The sequence below is a fragment of the Centruroides sculpturatus genome, unplaced genomic scaffold, assembly GCF_000671375.1.
Source record: "Centruroides sculpturatus isolate CEXI.00-Female unplaced genomic scaffold, Cexi_2.0 scaffold289, whole genome shotgun sequence".
Classification (NCBI taxonomy): domain Eukaryota; kingdom Metazoa; phylum Arthropoda; class Arachnida; order Scorpiones; family Buthidae; genus Centruroides; species Centruroides sculpturatus.
The window spans coordinates 580,688-596,536 of record NW_019384529.1 but is presented as its reverse complement, the minus strand read 5'-3'; the positions used below and the strand labels follow the sequence as shown (position 1 = coordinate 596,536).

General features: G+C 28.9%; 1 protein-coding gene across 1 annotated transcript in view; it reads right to left on the bottom strand.

Annotated features, from left to right (window-relative positions):
- The window catches only part of LOC111622991 (nucleoporin NUP188 homolog), a 139,325-nt gene that overhangs the window by 13,757 nt on the left and 109,719 nt on the right, over window positions 1–15,849 (bottom strand). The window contains exons 33-48 of the mRNA XM_023365470.1: window positions 12,678–12,798; window positions 10,385–10,444; window positions 9,131–9,235; window positions 8,924–9,056; window positions 8,686–8,850; window positions 8,499–8,613; window positions 6,381–6,504; window positions 6,224–6,293; window positions 6,042–6,149; window positions 5,671–5,935; window positions 5,400–5,603; window positions 5,267–5,326; window positions 5,095–5,198; window positions 4,896–5,015; window positions 1,646–1,718; window positions 161–307 (exon numbers count right to left, since the gene is read on the bottom strand). Coding sequence (XP_023221238.1) covers window positions 161–307; window positions 1,646–1,718; window positions 4,896–5,015; window positions 5,095–5,198; window positions 5,267–5,326; window positions 5,400–5,603; window positions 5,671–5,935; window positions 6,042–6,149; window positions 6,224–6,293; window positions 6,381–6,504; window positions 8,499–8,613; window positions 8,686–8,850; window positions 8,924–9,056; window positions 9,131–9,235; window positions 10,385–10,444; window positions 12,678–12,798 — 1,974 coding nt within the window. The remainder of the gene's footprint in view (window positions 1–160; window positions 308–1,645; window positions 1,719–4,895; window positions 5,016–5,094; window positions 5,199–5,266; window positions 5,327–5,399; window positions 5,604–5,670; window positions 5,936–6,041; window positions 6,150–6,223; window positions 6,294–6,380; window positions 6,505–8,498; window positions 8,614–8,685; window positions 8,851–8,923; window positions 9,057–9,130; window positions 9,236–10,384; window positions 10,445–12,677; window positions 12,799–15,849) is intronic.

Here is a 15,849-nt window from a genome sequence, read left to right as displayed (position 1 = left end):
AAAATGTATCACCAATGGATATCAACCACAATTGTGAAATTTGACAACTGTTGGTGATACAAATCAAGAAATAAATTCTGTCTTAAGCCAAAATTTTTAATAATTATTCATTATACCATTTTTCAAATTAGTTTTATCATCATTTAATATAAAAACATACCTTTGTGGCAACTAAGAGAAAATCCTTCCAGCATTTCAAGAGAATATATCTGTCAGGAGTTGACTCGGATAAGAAACTTATATCTAATATATTAATAGAATGATTTGTTTCTGGAGCTAGTTGAGGATTCAAACATTGATGAACAAACTACAAGAAAATTTTTTAAATGATGTAAATAAAAAAATCTGTTATCATAAGTGAAAAATTCTTAATGTAAATTGAAGAGGTCAGTTCAGAAGGGACATAAGTCCATAAAAATAGCTGGGTTTGAGTTATCAGCAATTTCACCCTCTGTGCAAGCATCCCTATCAGTTCAATATGCATCATGCCTAATTGTAAACTGTCATAAGCAATTGAAATACAGTAGAGCGTTGATTTTCCGAAAGTCAATCATCCGAAAGAATTCTAGTCGACAAATTTAACTTTTCGCCAGTGCTGTGGCGCTTCAATCTTTGGCTATGTCTTGGGCTACTCAAATATTTTACGTTTTTGATACTAAATTAACTTCTGAAGTATAATTTTTTTTTTTTTTTTATATTTTTCAATATATTTATTTTGTTTGTACAAAATAAAAAAATAATTTTTAATGATACAATAGTCTTTGTTAGGCTTAACATTGAAGAAAATTCAACGTGAAACAACATGCAATGGATAAAAATTTTAACATCGGATATGTTAAACTATTTTTTCGTACATAAATCGGTTATCCGAAATATCAGTTATACGAACAACCCCAGTCCCCAACTGATTTGGAAAATCGACGCTCTACTGTATATGCATTTGGAATAAAGGTATACATCAATGCATCTCCTATTTCTGTATATTCTTCTTAAATGCTTATGGGAAAGTGGCAGAATAAGAAGGGTACAAGTCCATGATCATATACTATTTGTTGTATAAAAGGTAATGTTTCCAGATTTTCAAGTAGGTAATTCCACCTCCTGTTTAAAAATTCTCCCATTTACCCATATTGAATGTCATTTTTCTTCATACTGCACTTCAGCAGGTAAAAAACTTCCTGAAAATAGTTTCTACTGAATAAATAACTAAGGGTACAAAAGGGAAACTTAAGTTTACTAGATTGTTCCCAAAGGCATTGTTATTGCATTCAAAGCAATGTTTAATCTGAAACTTACATTGATTTTTAGTTCTTTAGAAGAATCACAATGCAATAACTTAAGAAACACATTTTGGATAATAATACATTGAATAAAAGTGTATTAAGATTGAAATTCTTGCATGCAGCATAAGGATATACTGTATGTCCAGAGCTTTATGTGGTCACAACTGCATTGATGTTTGACCTATTGGGTATGTTTTGTTGGACAGAACTCCTGTATGAGAGCTCTGGGACCAGGAAAATTCAATATCAAATGCTTTTTGTATATCTTGAAACACGGGTCCACAGACTTATATCCTTCTCAAACTGACCTCTTCAATTATATTTACAACTATAAAATTATTTAATAAAAGAATTTTACAAACCTTAGATAACTTTATCAGACTTGACTTTACCAATTTTTCTAAAACTCCTTTCACATTCCCATCCAATTTACTACTGAAATATAATTATCAAAGTTAACATTAAAGTTTCTATTTATCTTACATAAAATAAACTTTTTAATGCTAAACAAACAAAACACAAAACATTTTGATGTAAATGAATCTGTAATTCTTTAATGATACATGTTTATGCTTGTATGAAAAAAGACAGACAAATTTTTATGTTGCAAATAGCTGTTTTAACTGTCCATAGATTCAAAGTGCCAAAAGTATCATAGTGGTGAGTTTTGGTACTTTTTTATGGAAATGTCCTTAAATATCACTACACCAAATTTGGTTGCTTTGGACTGATAAATATCTATCTAAAAATATTTGAATAGGGGTACTTTAATTATGATCATCCAGTATATCTAGATCATGGTTTTACAATGGGGTTGATGAAAGTTTGAAAGGAAGACAATGAGAAAATTTGATACACATTGTTTATGCATATACAATATTTTAATATTAAAGCCAAACAATTGCCAAATTATACTGGGCTATATTACTATTACTATTATTATTAATTAAATGCTAAGTCTTAGGTAATCATTTGGCTTTAATATAACTATCAGGTTTGGATTGTTTATATTTGAGTGCGTGTATAAATATAACTGTAAGTAACAAAGTATGGTTATGTCTAAATTAATAAGTTCTGGAAGTGAGAATCAGACAAATGTCCAGGTAGCATAACTGGCAACATAACTGCACAGTAAGCAAGAGTTGTAAGTTTGAGTCTTGCTTTGGGCTGATTCTTTACTTCCAGAACCTTCTAAATTAATTATTAAAATATTAATTTAATTATAATTATTAAATTTAGCAAGCTATGGCACCTAATGCCTGCCTCTAGTGCCTACTTACTTATCACACATTGAGCCTCAATGTGTGATAAGCCCTTAAATATAATACAACATAGTATGGAACCAAATAAAGAATAAGTGGATAACAAGTTAATTATAATAATTTATTTTAAAAATAAACATACAATTTAAAATAAACTTATACAGCAGGACCCCACTTAATGTGGGGGATATATTCCTAGACAACAAAGCACTAAGTGAAACAGCGTTAAACAAAGTCATTTTAACATAGAGTAAATAGGGATAGAGGAACACGCAACCAAAAATCAACAAATTTTACTTTAATTTTAAATTATTTTTATCTTGATTTGTGTAATAATATATGTTAAATAACACACAAACATATGCACACAGAAATGTAAAGTTCATTTTTTTTTATGATGAAGGTCCTGATTTTACTGAAATTCTTGTTCTTTTGTAATAAAGTTGTAAAGTTTCATTTGTCACTTTTTTCTTTCCTTAAGCAAATGTCGGTAGCAGAAGATTGCATCCAAAACGCCTCGTTTTGCTTTTGCACTCCTTTCAAAATCTGGATCATTTGCTACAATTTGATCAATGATTTCGGTTATCTTACCAAACTTTTACTAAAGAAATCTGTAAGAAATTTTTTGGATTCTTCATTTTCAGAATGTCTATTTTCCAGTTCCACATGAATTCCTTATTCTGCCAGTTCTTGAAGATCGTTGTTGGTAAGGCTCTCACCAGAAACATGCAGTAATTCCTCAATATTCTGCTCATCTATAACTCCTAGTCCTGCTATATCAATTAGATTGAATTTGGTCAACCTAACGATATAGTGATAGGCTCGTCTTGTCGAGAATTCTTGGATACCTTCAGCCATAACTTCTTCCACACTTCGTTTGTGCATTTATCAGTTAATTCTTGCCAAGTGAAGTTGCTATTTCTTATGGCATCCCTGATTTTATATTTTTTCCAAAATTGCACCAAACAAACATAGATTTAAAGAAAGCACACCTTTTTGCCACCTTTTGCTGATTGGTTTGTGTTCACAAACAATCATATTATATATGAATCAATGAAATGCCATGATAATTTAAATCAGTGTAAATTTTGAGCTTTTTTTAGGCTTCGAGCAGACCGCATTATATCGAATCAGCATTAAAAAAGGCAGCATTAAGTGGGATCTTACTGTATTATATTATATTATATGAGAGTATTGTTCACAAAAAGATTCATGTAATAATTTATTTCATTTAAGATATACAGTGTGTTTATAATTAAAGTTCCACTTTGAAATGGCCATAAAACAGCGATTCCCAACCTGTGGTACGCGTACCCCTAGGGGTACGCGATAGGTTGTTTAGGGTACAGAAAAAAGTTAGTTATTATGGCAGAAAAAATAATATATTATGTATCACAAACTAATAGTATTAAAAAATTATTAGACAAAAAATGTTCCTTGCAACAATCACAACTTTATTATACATTTTTTCATTTAGTTTTTTTTTTCTTTAATTTAAAGTTACAATATGTAAAATTAACAATACGGTTACTCACTAAATTTCTTAAATGAGGGGTACAATCTAGAGATATGACATGTCACGGGTACGCTAATGAAAAAAGGTTGGGAACCACTGCCATAAAATGAAAACTACTGGACAGAATGTTATCAAACTTGGTAATAGTGTACAGGACATCATGGGATTTTATTTCCCATAAAAAAATAGTTCAAAAACTCACCACCAACAGGAAATGGCATTGTCTGCAATATTGTTAAATGAAATAAGACATGAAGACATTGCTGAAAATGTTTTTAATCAGTTTTAAAACGCATTACAGAGCATGTTCAATTTAGTGTCCACCATTTTTGATTAGCAAGTTACATTGCATTACTATGTTCTCAACAGTAGCTCTTAGCATATCAGAAGGAATTTAACTTGCTTTCAGAAAATGGTGGACACAACATTAAACATGCTTTGTAACACATTTTAGAAACATTTAAAAACATTTTCAACGATGTTTTCAAGTCTTTTTTCGTTTAACAATATTGCAGACAGCACCATTTCCTGTTGGTGGTGAGTTTTTAAACTATTTTTTTGCGGGAAATAAAATCCCATGATGTCCTGTACACTATTACCAAGTTTGATAACATTCTGTCCAGTAATTTTTATTTTATGGCTATTTCAAAGTGGAACTTTAATTATAAACACACTGTACATTAAAATTTTATTATAGTTTATAATTTTATAAAGAAATTATATATACAAAATTTAATAAATCAATTATATAGCAATATAAGACTGACAGTGATCAAAAAATCAAATTGCATTTTGAATCTATTATGAAAGAATTAAGTAACAAAATGTACTCACTCAGCAAACGTATATGTATTGTAAACTTCTAATGCTAAAGTACGGATGATATAAGCTATGAGACGAGGATGCTTATGCTCATGGAAGAGTGGATTACACAGAAATGTCCAAAAATTGTCACTATAAAAAAAGAAAATGTTTACATTTATATCATGGCAACAGAAGGTTCATCAGAAAAGTCATTCAATTGATACTTTACTTTTTCTTTAATTTATCTTCTGCTAATAGTTGATGCCTTGTCCATAAAGCATGGAAAAATTCAACAGCAGCACAATGTAGATCTTCGGGAACATATACAAGTTTCTAAATAGATAACAAATTTATATTTATAACCAGAATCTATTTTAAAATGTAAAATATAAATATTTTACCTCTTGTTTGTCTTTTAAAATTTCCAGAACAGAATGTAAACAGCTGTTTAAATTTCTTTCCTAAAAATAGTAAATATATTATTATGATAATTCTTTTTTCTAACAGAAAAACAAGTATAAATAGAAAGTAAACCTTGTCCGATTTATCTGTGGTTACTGGAATATTTATAAATCTTTCAATCAGACCTGGCTGATGACTAATGCAAACAGTCAAAAATTCTATTATAGCAATCTTGAGTCGTATGTCTTCAGTGGCAGAACTAAGCCGCAAGAGATAATGATCACATATAGCTTCAGCTTCTGTTCCCAAACAAGCCAGCAACGACATTGGAAACTCCTGTAAAATCAAATTCAAAGTAACTAAATGTAGTTTTTTTTTTTAAGGCTGATTAATTAGCTTTTACCTTAGCAAATCTCTTTAATAATTGCACTGCTAAAGTAGCCAAACAAGGACTGTAATGTTGAAAGGCATAATATGCAACAATTAGAGCTACGTGCGGTTTTGTGTAGTGGTGTGTCTGAGAAAATAACACATGTTCCAAAGGAGAAATACCAGTTAATTCATTTTCATTTTCAGCATATTTGTACTTCATAAATAACAGTGTGTTCAAAACTGATAGCGAATAGTGAACCAGAATGATCAGTTCTTGTCCTACACCACCTGAAACACTAATTTAACAAATATATGTATATTTATCAATCTAAATATGATTATAAAAAACATTTAATTTAATGCATTTATGTTTCATAAATTAATAATGGTTAAATAACTCACTGTGCTTGAATTGCTTGTTGTACAGTAGCTTCGCCTGTACACACAATACGAAGTAATGCCTGACTAGGTGCTAAATGCAGTAAACTATAAACACATACAGCTTGGATTCTACAAAAAATAATTATTATTTGAATAATCATTTTATTAAAAAAATAAAATTACAAAAAGATATGTAAACTTACCTTGTTTTTTTCTCTTTTTCATTCTTTTTAATAAGTAGAATTTTATAAAAACTATCTAAACATAACTGTCCTGAAATAAAAGTTATGTAATGAGCATAATTAATAAATGTTACATCACATCAATTTATTATAACAGAAAAGTAAATATTTTTCTTGCCTATTTTTTCTTTAACACCATGTTTAACATAACGCCATTTATGAAATGATGGAAATATGTCTTGCAAAATAAACACTAAACAACCTAAAAATACATTTTCTTCCTCACTGTACTTTTGATAAGACTGTAAGATTAAGATTTATCATTTAACTTTGCATATAAAAACAAATCTGAAGTTCAAAGCTCAAAAATTTACGAATTTCTTAACTGAACTAATATAAATATAAAATTAATTAATCTCTAATTGATTTTTATAAAATTCATATTCAGATGAAATTAAAATCATTTTTAAAATTATAATTTTATTTAGTAAATTAGAAACTTTTTGTTAAAATTAAATGATTCTTTGAATTCAAATGTCTAATTTTTAAGGAAGTATACGCTAAATGGACAATTGCAATGGATATTTATCAATTACTATTATTCTTACAAGACTGTAGTCAATTGAGATGCATTTCTACTAGGGTTTTTCTCTAATGGATCATGGCTGTTTTTTAACCATTTCTTCTCATTCCAGAAAATCCCACAAATTTTTAAAAGTTCACTTTTTTCTTATTTTATATTAATGTTGAGGAAATTTTGCAAATAGAAAGTATAATTAACTCATAAATTGCCAGAATACATTTGTATTTATTAATTTTAAACCTATTTATTTTTAGTTTTTTTTTCAATTTTCCTCGTTATGGCATGTCACAGATTGCCAAAAATCAATATGTAGCCTATTTGTGACAAGACTCTGAAAATTCTTTACTTGCCAAAACCTGTAATATCTTGAATAATTGCGCTGATGCTGTCTTAATTTTTAACCATGACCAGTAGCTTCAATAACTGCATTATGCCAGATTGTACAAATTGGGCAAGGATACAAATGAGTATGATGTATGTATGCAAAATAAAATTTTTCTTCATAAATCTGATTATTAAAGCCAAATGAACTGCCAAATTATCGGGCCATAAGCTTGATGCGGAGCAGCAGAGGTAGACAAATTAAGAACACTAAACAGCAAAAGAAATACTGCAATGCATCTTAAAAAGGAACTAGAAATCTTCAAGGCTACAGGTGAAAAAACACAAACACAAACATCTGTCTTCTCTTAAATGCATTAAAGATGATTCCACCCACATCAATTGAATTGAAAAGAGCATTCTTGGTAGCAGGACTTTTCATTACTAAAATAGGAACCAGATTGAGTGATTGGAGCATTGACCATCTTAGCTTTTTAAAATCTTATTATAAAAATTTACAGTAACATTTTGTATTATGTTTTATTTAAAACACAAAAATTATCTTCTAAGTTAGAAGTTTGATCTAAGTTTATTTTTTTTCTTCAATTCAAAGGCTTTTTGTTGTTGTTGTTGTAAGCAGTTTCCAACAAACTTTAATAAATTTTTTTGTGAAAATTTCTATGTAATTCAAAGGTAATTTTTAATACATATTTTACACAGCATTAGTAATATTATTATTTTGGAGGTTGCAGGATGTATTAAATTACTTAAAAAATTTAAAATAATTACATCATTTGATTTCAAGATTTATTTTATATCTTAAAAATAATTAATTATATCCCAGAATTCTGGGGAAACAGATTGCTTGTCTTGGGATTTTGAGAAAATGGTAAAGGATCAGGAAATGAGAAACCCTAATTTCTATAGTCTTGTAAGAATAGCAGTTATAAAAAATAGTTGTAGATTATTTGTAATAACTCAAATATGGTCTTGTAAAAATAATAGTAATCAAGAAATAATTAAAAATTATCCTGCAATAATCTGTATGCAGAGAATTACTTAATGTTACAATAATAATTTTATTTAATCTTCAGATAATATGATGATGAATAACAAGCATAAAAACTCCAAACAAAATTACTGTTTGGTTAGTGTAATTAACTGAATGCTATCTATTTTGTACAGTTGTAAATAAAAATTGACAAACACGAATATGCAGACATGCAATTTGTATGTATCAATATTGCTTCCAAGATAAATTCTTTCTTAAATTCTTAAATAAGGGGTCATCTTATATTTGAGCGAACACAACTTTAATTTGTTGTTTTCCAGTCTGGTAACAATTTTGATTTTGCAAAACATGAAATTAACAGAAAGCTACTGCCTTCTTACCTTTGCTACTTCATTAAATAATTTCAAGAAAGCCAACAGTAGTGAATATTGTCCCGTAACACATTCTACAGCAACAATCAGTTGTCCCAAAATATTGTTGTTCATATATAGACCACTATAATAATTTAAACTCATAATATTAAATCCATGGAAGACATGTTAAAGCTAAATCCTTAACATTATTTACCTTGCCAGTTTAGGAATGTTTTGCGATGTTTCAACCATGTAGGGTAAGAAATTAATAGATAAACATCTCTGCAAAGTTTCTTCTGGGTTGCTCTTTGCTAAATTTCTTATTATATTTAAACATCTTGTCAGCAAATCAATTGAAGGATTAGGTAATACAGAATATCTGAAATGTATGTTTTATAAAACAAATTTGTTATAGTTCAACAAAGATTGACTTAAGATTAATTTGTAATTACCTTAATAAAACGACATAAAATTCATTGGTAATGTGAACTAATTGAAATCGAGAAGAGGGATCAGATTCTAAGATAGAAAAAGTGAGCTCTGCAATATCCACAATACGTTGTATCGATTGTTGCATGACATAGCCTATATTTCAACAGACAATCAACTTTAAAATTTCTTGAAATAATTCTTATAATGAAAATTAAACTTTTCTTTACCTGCTCCGAGAGATACTTCTTGTAGCTTTGTATGTATTTCGCATAAGCAGATCTGCCAACCATTTATGGTAGTCATCCATCGAACAACTGAATAACCTTTCTTCTCTGAAATAAATAATTCCAAAGAATATTAAATATTCATAAATTATTAACAACAATAAAGAATCTTATAGTTTATAATATATATATATAAATGGACGTGTGTGTCCCTATATTTAACTTTTCAGCCAAAACTACACATTGCACATGAATGGTGTTTGTATGTGGTAGTAGCCCCAAGTCTCCATTCGCGCACTATGCTGGTTGCGTCTCGATAGCTATAAGGGTGAGGGAGATATGGGCTTGAAAGTGGTTGAAAGTGGAAGATTTTCTATTTCGATTTTAAAAATTTTCGAATTCAAATTCAAATTGGTTTGATTATAGAACGATTGTAAATGTTCCAGAAAATTGATCAAATTGAAAATAGTTCGTTTGACTGGATGTAAAAATTCTCTAATTAGTCTGGAAACGGTGGACCTAATTCTTGCATTCTGTAAAAACGGGTAAGATTGGCTATAATGTAATTATCTTAATCTTCACTATCGTTACTTTTTGCCCACAAATAAAAACCCAGCGAAGCGGGTCCTTGCCGCTAGTATATATATATATATATATATATATTTCTGTTCAATGTTCATTTGTTATCCAATTTAGGAGTTCTTTAGTATTAGATTCTTTTGCCTAATATAGTAGTCATATTATGTTGTGCATATAGAGACAAACCAAATGAGCACTATACCAGATGGTGCAATATATCTGATGTATCTATCGTTTAAATACTGGGTCCCTTTCATGGTTGATCCAGTGTTGCCAGCTAAAACACATAAAAATAATATTAAAGTAGCCAAGACATAGCAAATATTGTAGCGCCACATCAATAGCGGACATTTGAAATTTGCCGACTAGGACGGTCGGTTGATAGGGGGTCGGATAATTGAGGCTCTACTGTATCTGAATGAGCGATGTAGTGAGAGCTACTGTATTTATCAGAAATGTTAATAATCATAAGTTCAATTCTATTCATTCATAAAGATGCAGAAAGAAAATATATTAAATATGGTTGTTAATAAAATATTTGAGAGTTTACAGATTTTGTAAAAGCCTGAAAAGGATACTTATAATGTGAAAGATTCAAGCATATCAAAATTTATCTACATCATTTTAACTTCCATTCATAATTAAGTACAAAAGATTTTCAAGTATTAAATAACTTACCAATATTTGGAATATTTGTTAACATGATTCCTTCTGTTTGTGAAGGAATAATAAAGGCATCTGAAAAGTAAAGTATTATTAAATTTCATAAAAGATAATAATTCTGATTTTTTTAAAGTAAATACTAATACAAATCTAAAGTTTTCCTAAATACATATTCATTATTTACACATTCATACATTCACATTCCTTCACTCAATTTAACACTAAACTAAAACTCAGCAATCTTATCAAATCGATCATCAATTTGTATTGTGGCAAACCTTACAAGAAAGTGTAATACACCAAAAAGTCATTGAGATCAGTGGACTCCAATCCTATGGATCATACATCTATTAGAGAATTTTCTTTGTTAAATAAATTTGTGACCCAATTTTAAAAACTCAAGTTTTTCAAATAAGCTGTTACAACTGAATTTTATGTTCTTGTGTTTTTTCAACATTGTGTAACATAGTAAAATCATGGAACCAGAAGAAATTTGTCGTTACATCTAATGTTGCTAAAACTGAGTTCAAAACTGTATTATTTAAAATACTTTAAAACATAAAAAATTCAACCTCCTAATTGGATTTTTAAAAATATATTTTACTGTATAACTAAATTATATAGTAAAATATAGATGAAAAGATTTAGTTATATGGGGTCTTCCAAAATGAACATTATCATTTTAAATTGCTGTAATTAAGTTAATTATTATCTGAAAAGTATGCAACATATACCAATTCATAGAATAACTTTCTTTCTTTTCTCTGTAAAATTTACAAGTTTGAGAATTTTATTACAGCACTTCTAACATCAAAAGGTTTCAATGACAATGGCTTTATTTGTTTAATTTCTTGTTATAGTGCATTTCAGAATGATGTATATTTTCATATCCTCTTTAGTGCAAGTGCTGTATTGAAATTCTCAAACATATCTGTAAAGTTTACAGAGAAAAGGAAGATAGAATTTCAGCACCCCTTATCCACTATCTAAATTTCTTCACCCATCTGCATGCAAATAGATTGTGTAGTACTTCTAGGAAGTGCCATAAATGAAAATGTCAACTCCGTAATACAGAAAACATTTGGTGTTTTGCAGTTTGCAGAAACAGAATCACTCATCATTATACAACATGAATAATCTTTAAGAGCTGCAGAATAGTAGCTCTGTGAGAGAAATGGCAATGGATATGCCATAGCAAATACAGAAAGAATTTAAGTATCAATTGGATGCTGATGATATGTGCCATTTGACATACAGTGCATACATTGAGAAACTGTAATGGGCAAAGTAAAACTTGGACAATTTTCCAATGCTTTAATATACATTACAATGTTCTCATATAATAATTAGCATATGATAAAATTTCCAGGAAGATGATTGTAAATTGACAAAAAATATAAAAGACTACACAATAAAAAAGTCTTCTTGTGTCCTTTCTCATACCTCAGGAAATAACAGTATTGTCGCAGAGTCAATCTTTATTGGGCTGCAATTTGAAAAATATGTAGATCTATAAATTTCCACTGTCATCCATCCATCTTTCCTTAATCTCGACAATGAAGTTAGATAGATGAAAGACAAGACTAGATATAGAAACCTTAGAATCAAGAGGCCTCAATTGACTATATATGAACTTCTGATACTTACCAGAAGTCATGTTATTTCAATTCAAAAATTTTCCCCCAAAAAGTGTTAGATAGATGACCAGCACAACTCAATTACTAAAGGAAAAGTACAATGTACAGGGACAAGACACAGCTAATTTGAGGTGGAGAACATATATTTTAAATGAAATAAATTTTAAAAATATGATTAAAAATTGCAGTCCAGTATTGTGACCATAAAATAATTGCTCATTTTTGTCAATTTACAATTATCATCCTGGCAATTTTATCAATGTATATTATACTTTTTTTTGTGCAATCACCAGATAGAAGTTTTATAATATTTTGCATATTGAGGTGGATGAATAACCTCTAAATAAAGGTCAATTCCACTGTAAGACTGTTATTTCCTGAGGTATGAGAAAGACATAAGACTTTTTTATTGTGTAGTCTTTTAGATTTTTTTTGTCAATAAATAATATAATTACAATGGTAGAATTATTTTTGAAAGATCCTGTATATACCAGTCTAACAGAAACAAGTGTAAAATTTTTAAAATTTTGTCAACCTTTAATAATGAGTGTAAAATAATACTTATAAAAATACAATAATACAATATAAAAATAAAAGTAATATGATTAAAACAAAATTTTACAGATTTCTAAATAGAAAAAATTAATATTTTACAATAATATTCATCTCACCTGTACCATATGGTTTCTTATCTTCTAAAAGTATCCAGGATGACGTTCTTGGAACTACTGACTCCATATTATTTTCCAAATATTCTGTGTATCCCGGTAGTTTTTCAAAAAACTGAATAACCTTTTAAATAAAAATAAGTACTTCTTTTAGTCTCCAAAATCAGTTACAGTCAAGTTCAGATTGTAAGGAGTGAAAAAAATAAAAAATAATCATATCACATTTTTATATTTTTAAGCATTTACTTTATAATAATAAATAAATAAATAATTTAATATATATGCTGCCCACTTCAAATTAGTAGTATCTTGCCCCTGTACGTAATACTTTTTCTGTTAACAGGCCTCAGAGTGCCATTTTTTCCCTCTAAAAAAATGAGTTGAAATACAGAAAACATGGGTAAAAAGTGAGTGACAAAACAAAGTGAAAAATTGGAAGGAAAACTCAGCAAAATAGCAGTAAATGTTCTTTTTTTCTTTTTATTCTGATATGGTTAAATATATTTTAAAAATTTCTGTATATACTGTAATACAGTAGCCACTCATTATATCACGGATTCAGATATATAAAGCTTTTTTGGTCCTCCAAATTTTAAAAGCACTCACGTCAATAAATTTTAAGTTACCAATTACCATTGAATTTCTATTTGCAATAAAATTCAGTATATTATTTCCACCATTGTCCTTGAAACTACCACTGAAGATGAAACAATAAATTCATCAAGATCTAAATATGCAAAATAGATGGGCATATCAATTGTCATTTGTTTCCTTTTGACATTAAAAATTGTTTATTTATTGGTGTTAAATACCCTCTCCTCATTTACAAGTTTCTGTGAATTCAAAACTTCACACATTTATGCGAATTGACATATTACTGTCAATTCACATAAATGTGTGAAATTTCAAGTCACCACATAATGTGTAAGGAAAAGATTTCTTTAATTCTGAAGGGAAAGTTTTTATACAGTAGTAACTTTATTTTGCTTTTCAGAGAATTTTTACTCTCTGTAATTTTATAAGTTTTGATGTTTTATTATATGTTCCATATTTATTTTTTAAAATTTTCAATTACAGCATTTATAATTTTTATTGAAAAACATAAATAGCATGAATTTTTAAACAGTGATTTATTGTGAAATATAGTGCTGTATAATAAAATTGTAACTGATATTTTGTTTTTATATCGATAGTATTTGTCTTTACATGTCATTGTTAAAGAAACAATGCTAAATAGGCATTGGTGGTATATGTTTAAGTAAACGTCAATTAATAAGATATAACCAAGAATAAAGTTCAACACTGAAAAACTAAGCTTATTTTATATCAAAAACACTTACTGATGAAAAAATAGAGGATATAGATTGCATAGCATGTATAATCTGTCTAGTATAAGCACCAGAATTTTTAGTACTTGGTTATAGCATGGTTTTTCTTTGACTCCTGACAAGTGCAATATAACAAGGAGCTACTGTATTTCCAGTAAACCATGAATACTTAATTAAAAAGTCTTTGGCATCTGTAAATAATCAGTCATGATATTCTTTTATTCATATTATTCTGGATGTTTTCAACTTCCTTCTGTTTGGTTCCTCTTGCTTTTGAACACTTTTAACACTAACAAGCATTACATGTGCTGCCTGTACTTCATTCATGTTCTTGCTGTTAATGACCTTCTCCAGTTTTTTTTTTTTTTGTTTGCTGCTTTTAATAAAACTTGGCCTTTTGCATGTATTTCACTTTCTTCTACTTTTTTCTGGTTTAAACACTCTTTCCGACATTGACGCTCTATCAGGAAGATGATTGAAATTGAAAATCCCCATTCCAAATCAATATTGTCATGAGAGAGGATCAATGCTGACTGATTTCACTAATTTGGCTACACTAGGATATCTATCATGATCAGAAACTGTTTATTTTTTTACTTTTTAACTGCTTTGAAATATGTAAATATTGAATTCAAAATAAATTAATAAATCTGAAATAAACAGATTTCAAATAGTATAAGTAAAATAATATTTTATTAATGATTTCATAAATAACAAGGAACTTTTTCCTGCAAATGAATAAATAGCAACATCATTACAACATTGTTAACTTTGGGAAGAGTGTGAAAATTTTTCCAGTAAGCAATCATGTGTTGTACTTTTTACAACACTTTGAATCTTTTAATTTATTAGGTAAATTTTGTGTGTAAATATGAATTTACATTTTCGTTTACTTTTTTAGTCTCAATTAATGCAAACTTATAATCAGCATAAGAGAAGAGATTAAAAAATGGATATTTCACAAATAAAAAAATCACACATTTTATGAAAATAATACTTACTACATGGAATAATTATAAAAGGTCTTTCAACAAGAAGCATCATTTTAAATCAACAGAAAAATGCAATATTTTTGTGAAAAGTGGTGATATTTTTATTTTAATCCAAAGTACAAACTCTGAGGTTTGTAATGAACACAATATCTGCCAAATGTCTGCCTTGGCTCATTTTACAAACAGTCATTCTTTTGATGAAATTTTTCATCACATTTTCACATAATAGCAGCTGTACTTCACCAACAGCAGCTGTATTATTGTCTTTGAGTGCTTGAATCATTGCTGGAGCATTGGTGTAGACTTTATCTTTAATGTAGCCCCGAAGAAAAAAGTCTAATGGTGTAAAATTGTATGATCTCGGTGGCCAATTGAAGTCACCATTTCAAGAAATCACACATCCAGGAAATTTTTCACACAATAGAGCTATTTTTTCACAAGCTGTGTGGCAGGTGGCGCTGTCCTGCTGAAAATAAACATCGTCTGCATCCATAGCATCAATTTTAGGCCAAAAAAAAAAGTCAGTCAACATCATTCAATAACACAATCCATTCATTGTAACTGTCAAACTAGCAGCATTTTCAAAAAAGTATGGCCCAATTACACTGACAGCCCAAAAACTGCACCAAACTATCATGTGCTGTGGTTAGCAAAAAAGTGAGTACAATTGAGAAAAGTGAGTGATTCCAAGGCCTGTTAATAATAGAGTCATGCTGGTCATCCATCTAACTCCTTTCAGAGAAAAATTTTTGAACTGAAATAACCAGACTTCTGGTTTCTATCGGAAATTTGTATATAGTTAATCGGGGGCCTCTTGCTCCTAATCTTTCCATATCTGTGCTTGGCTTTCATCTA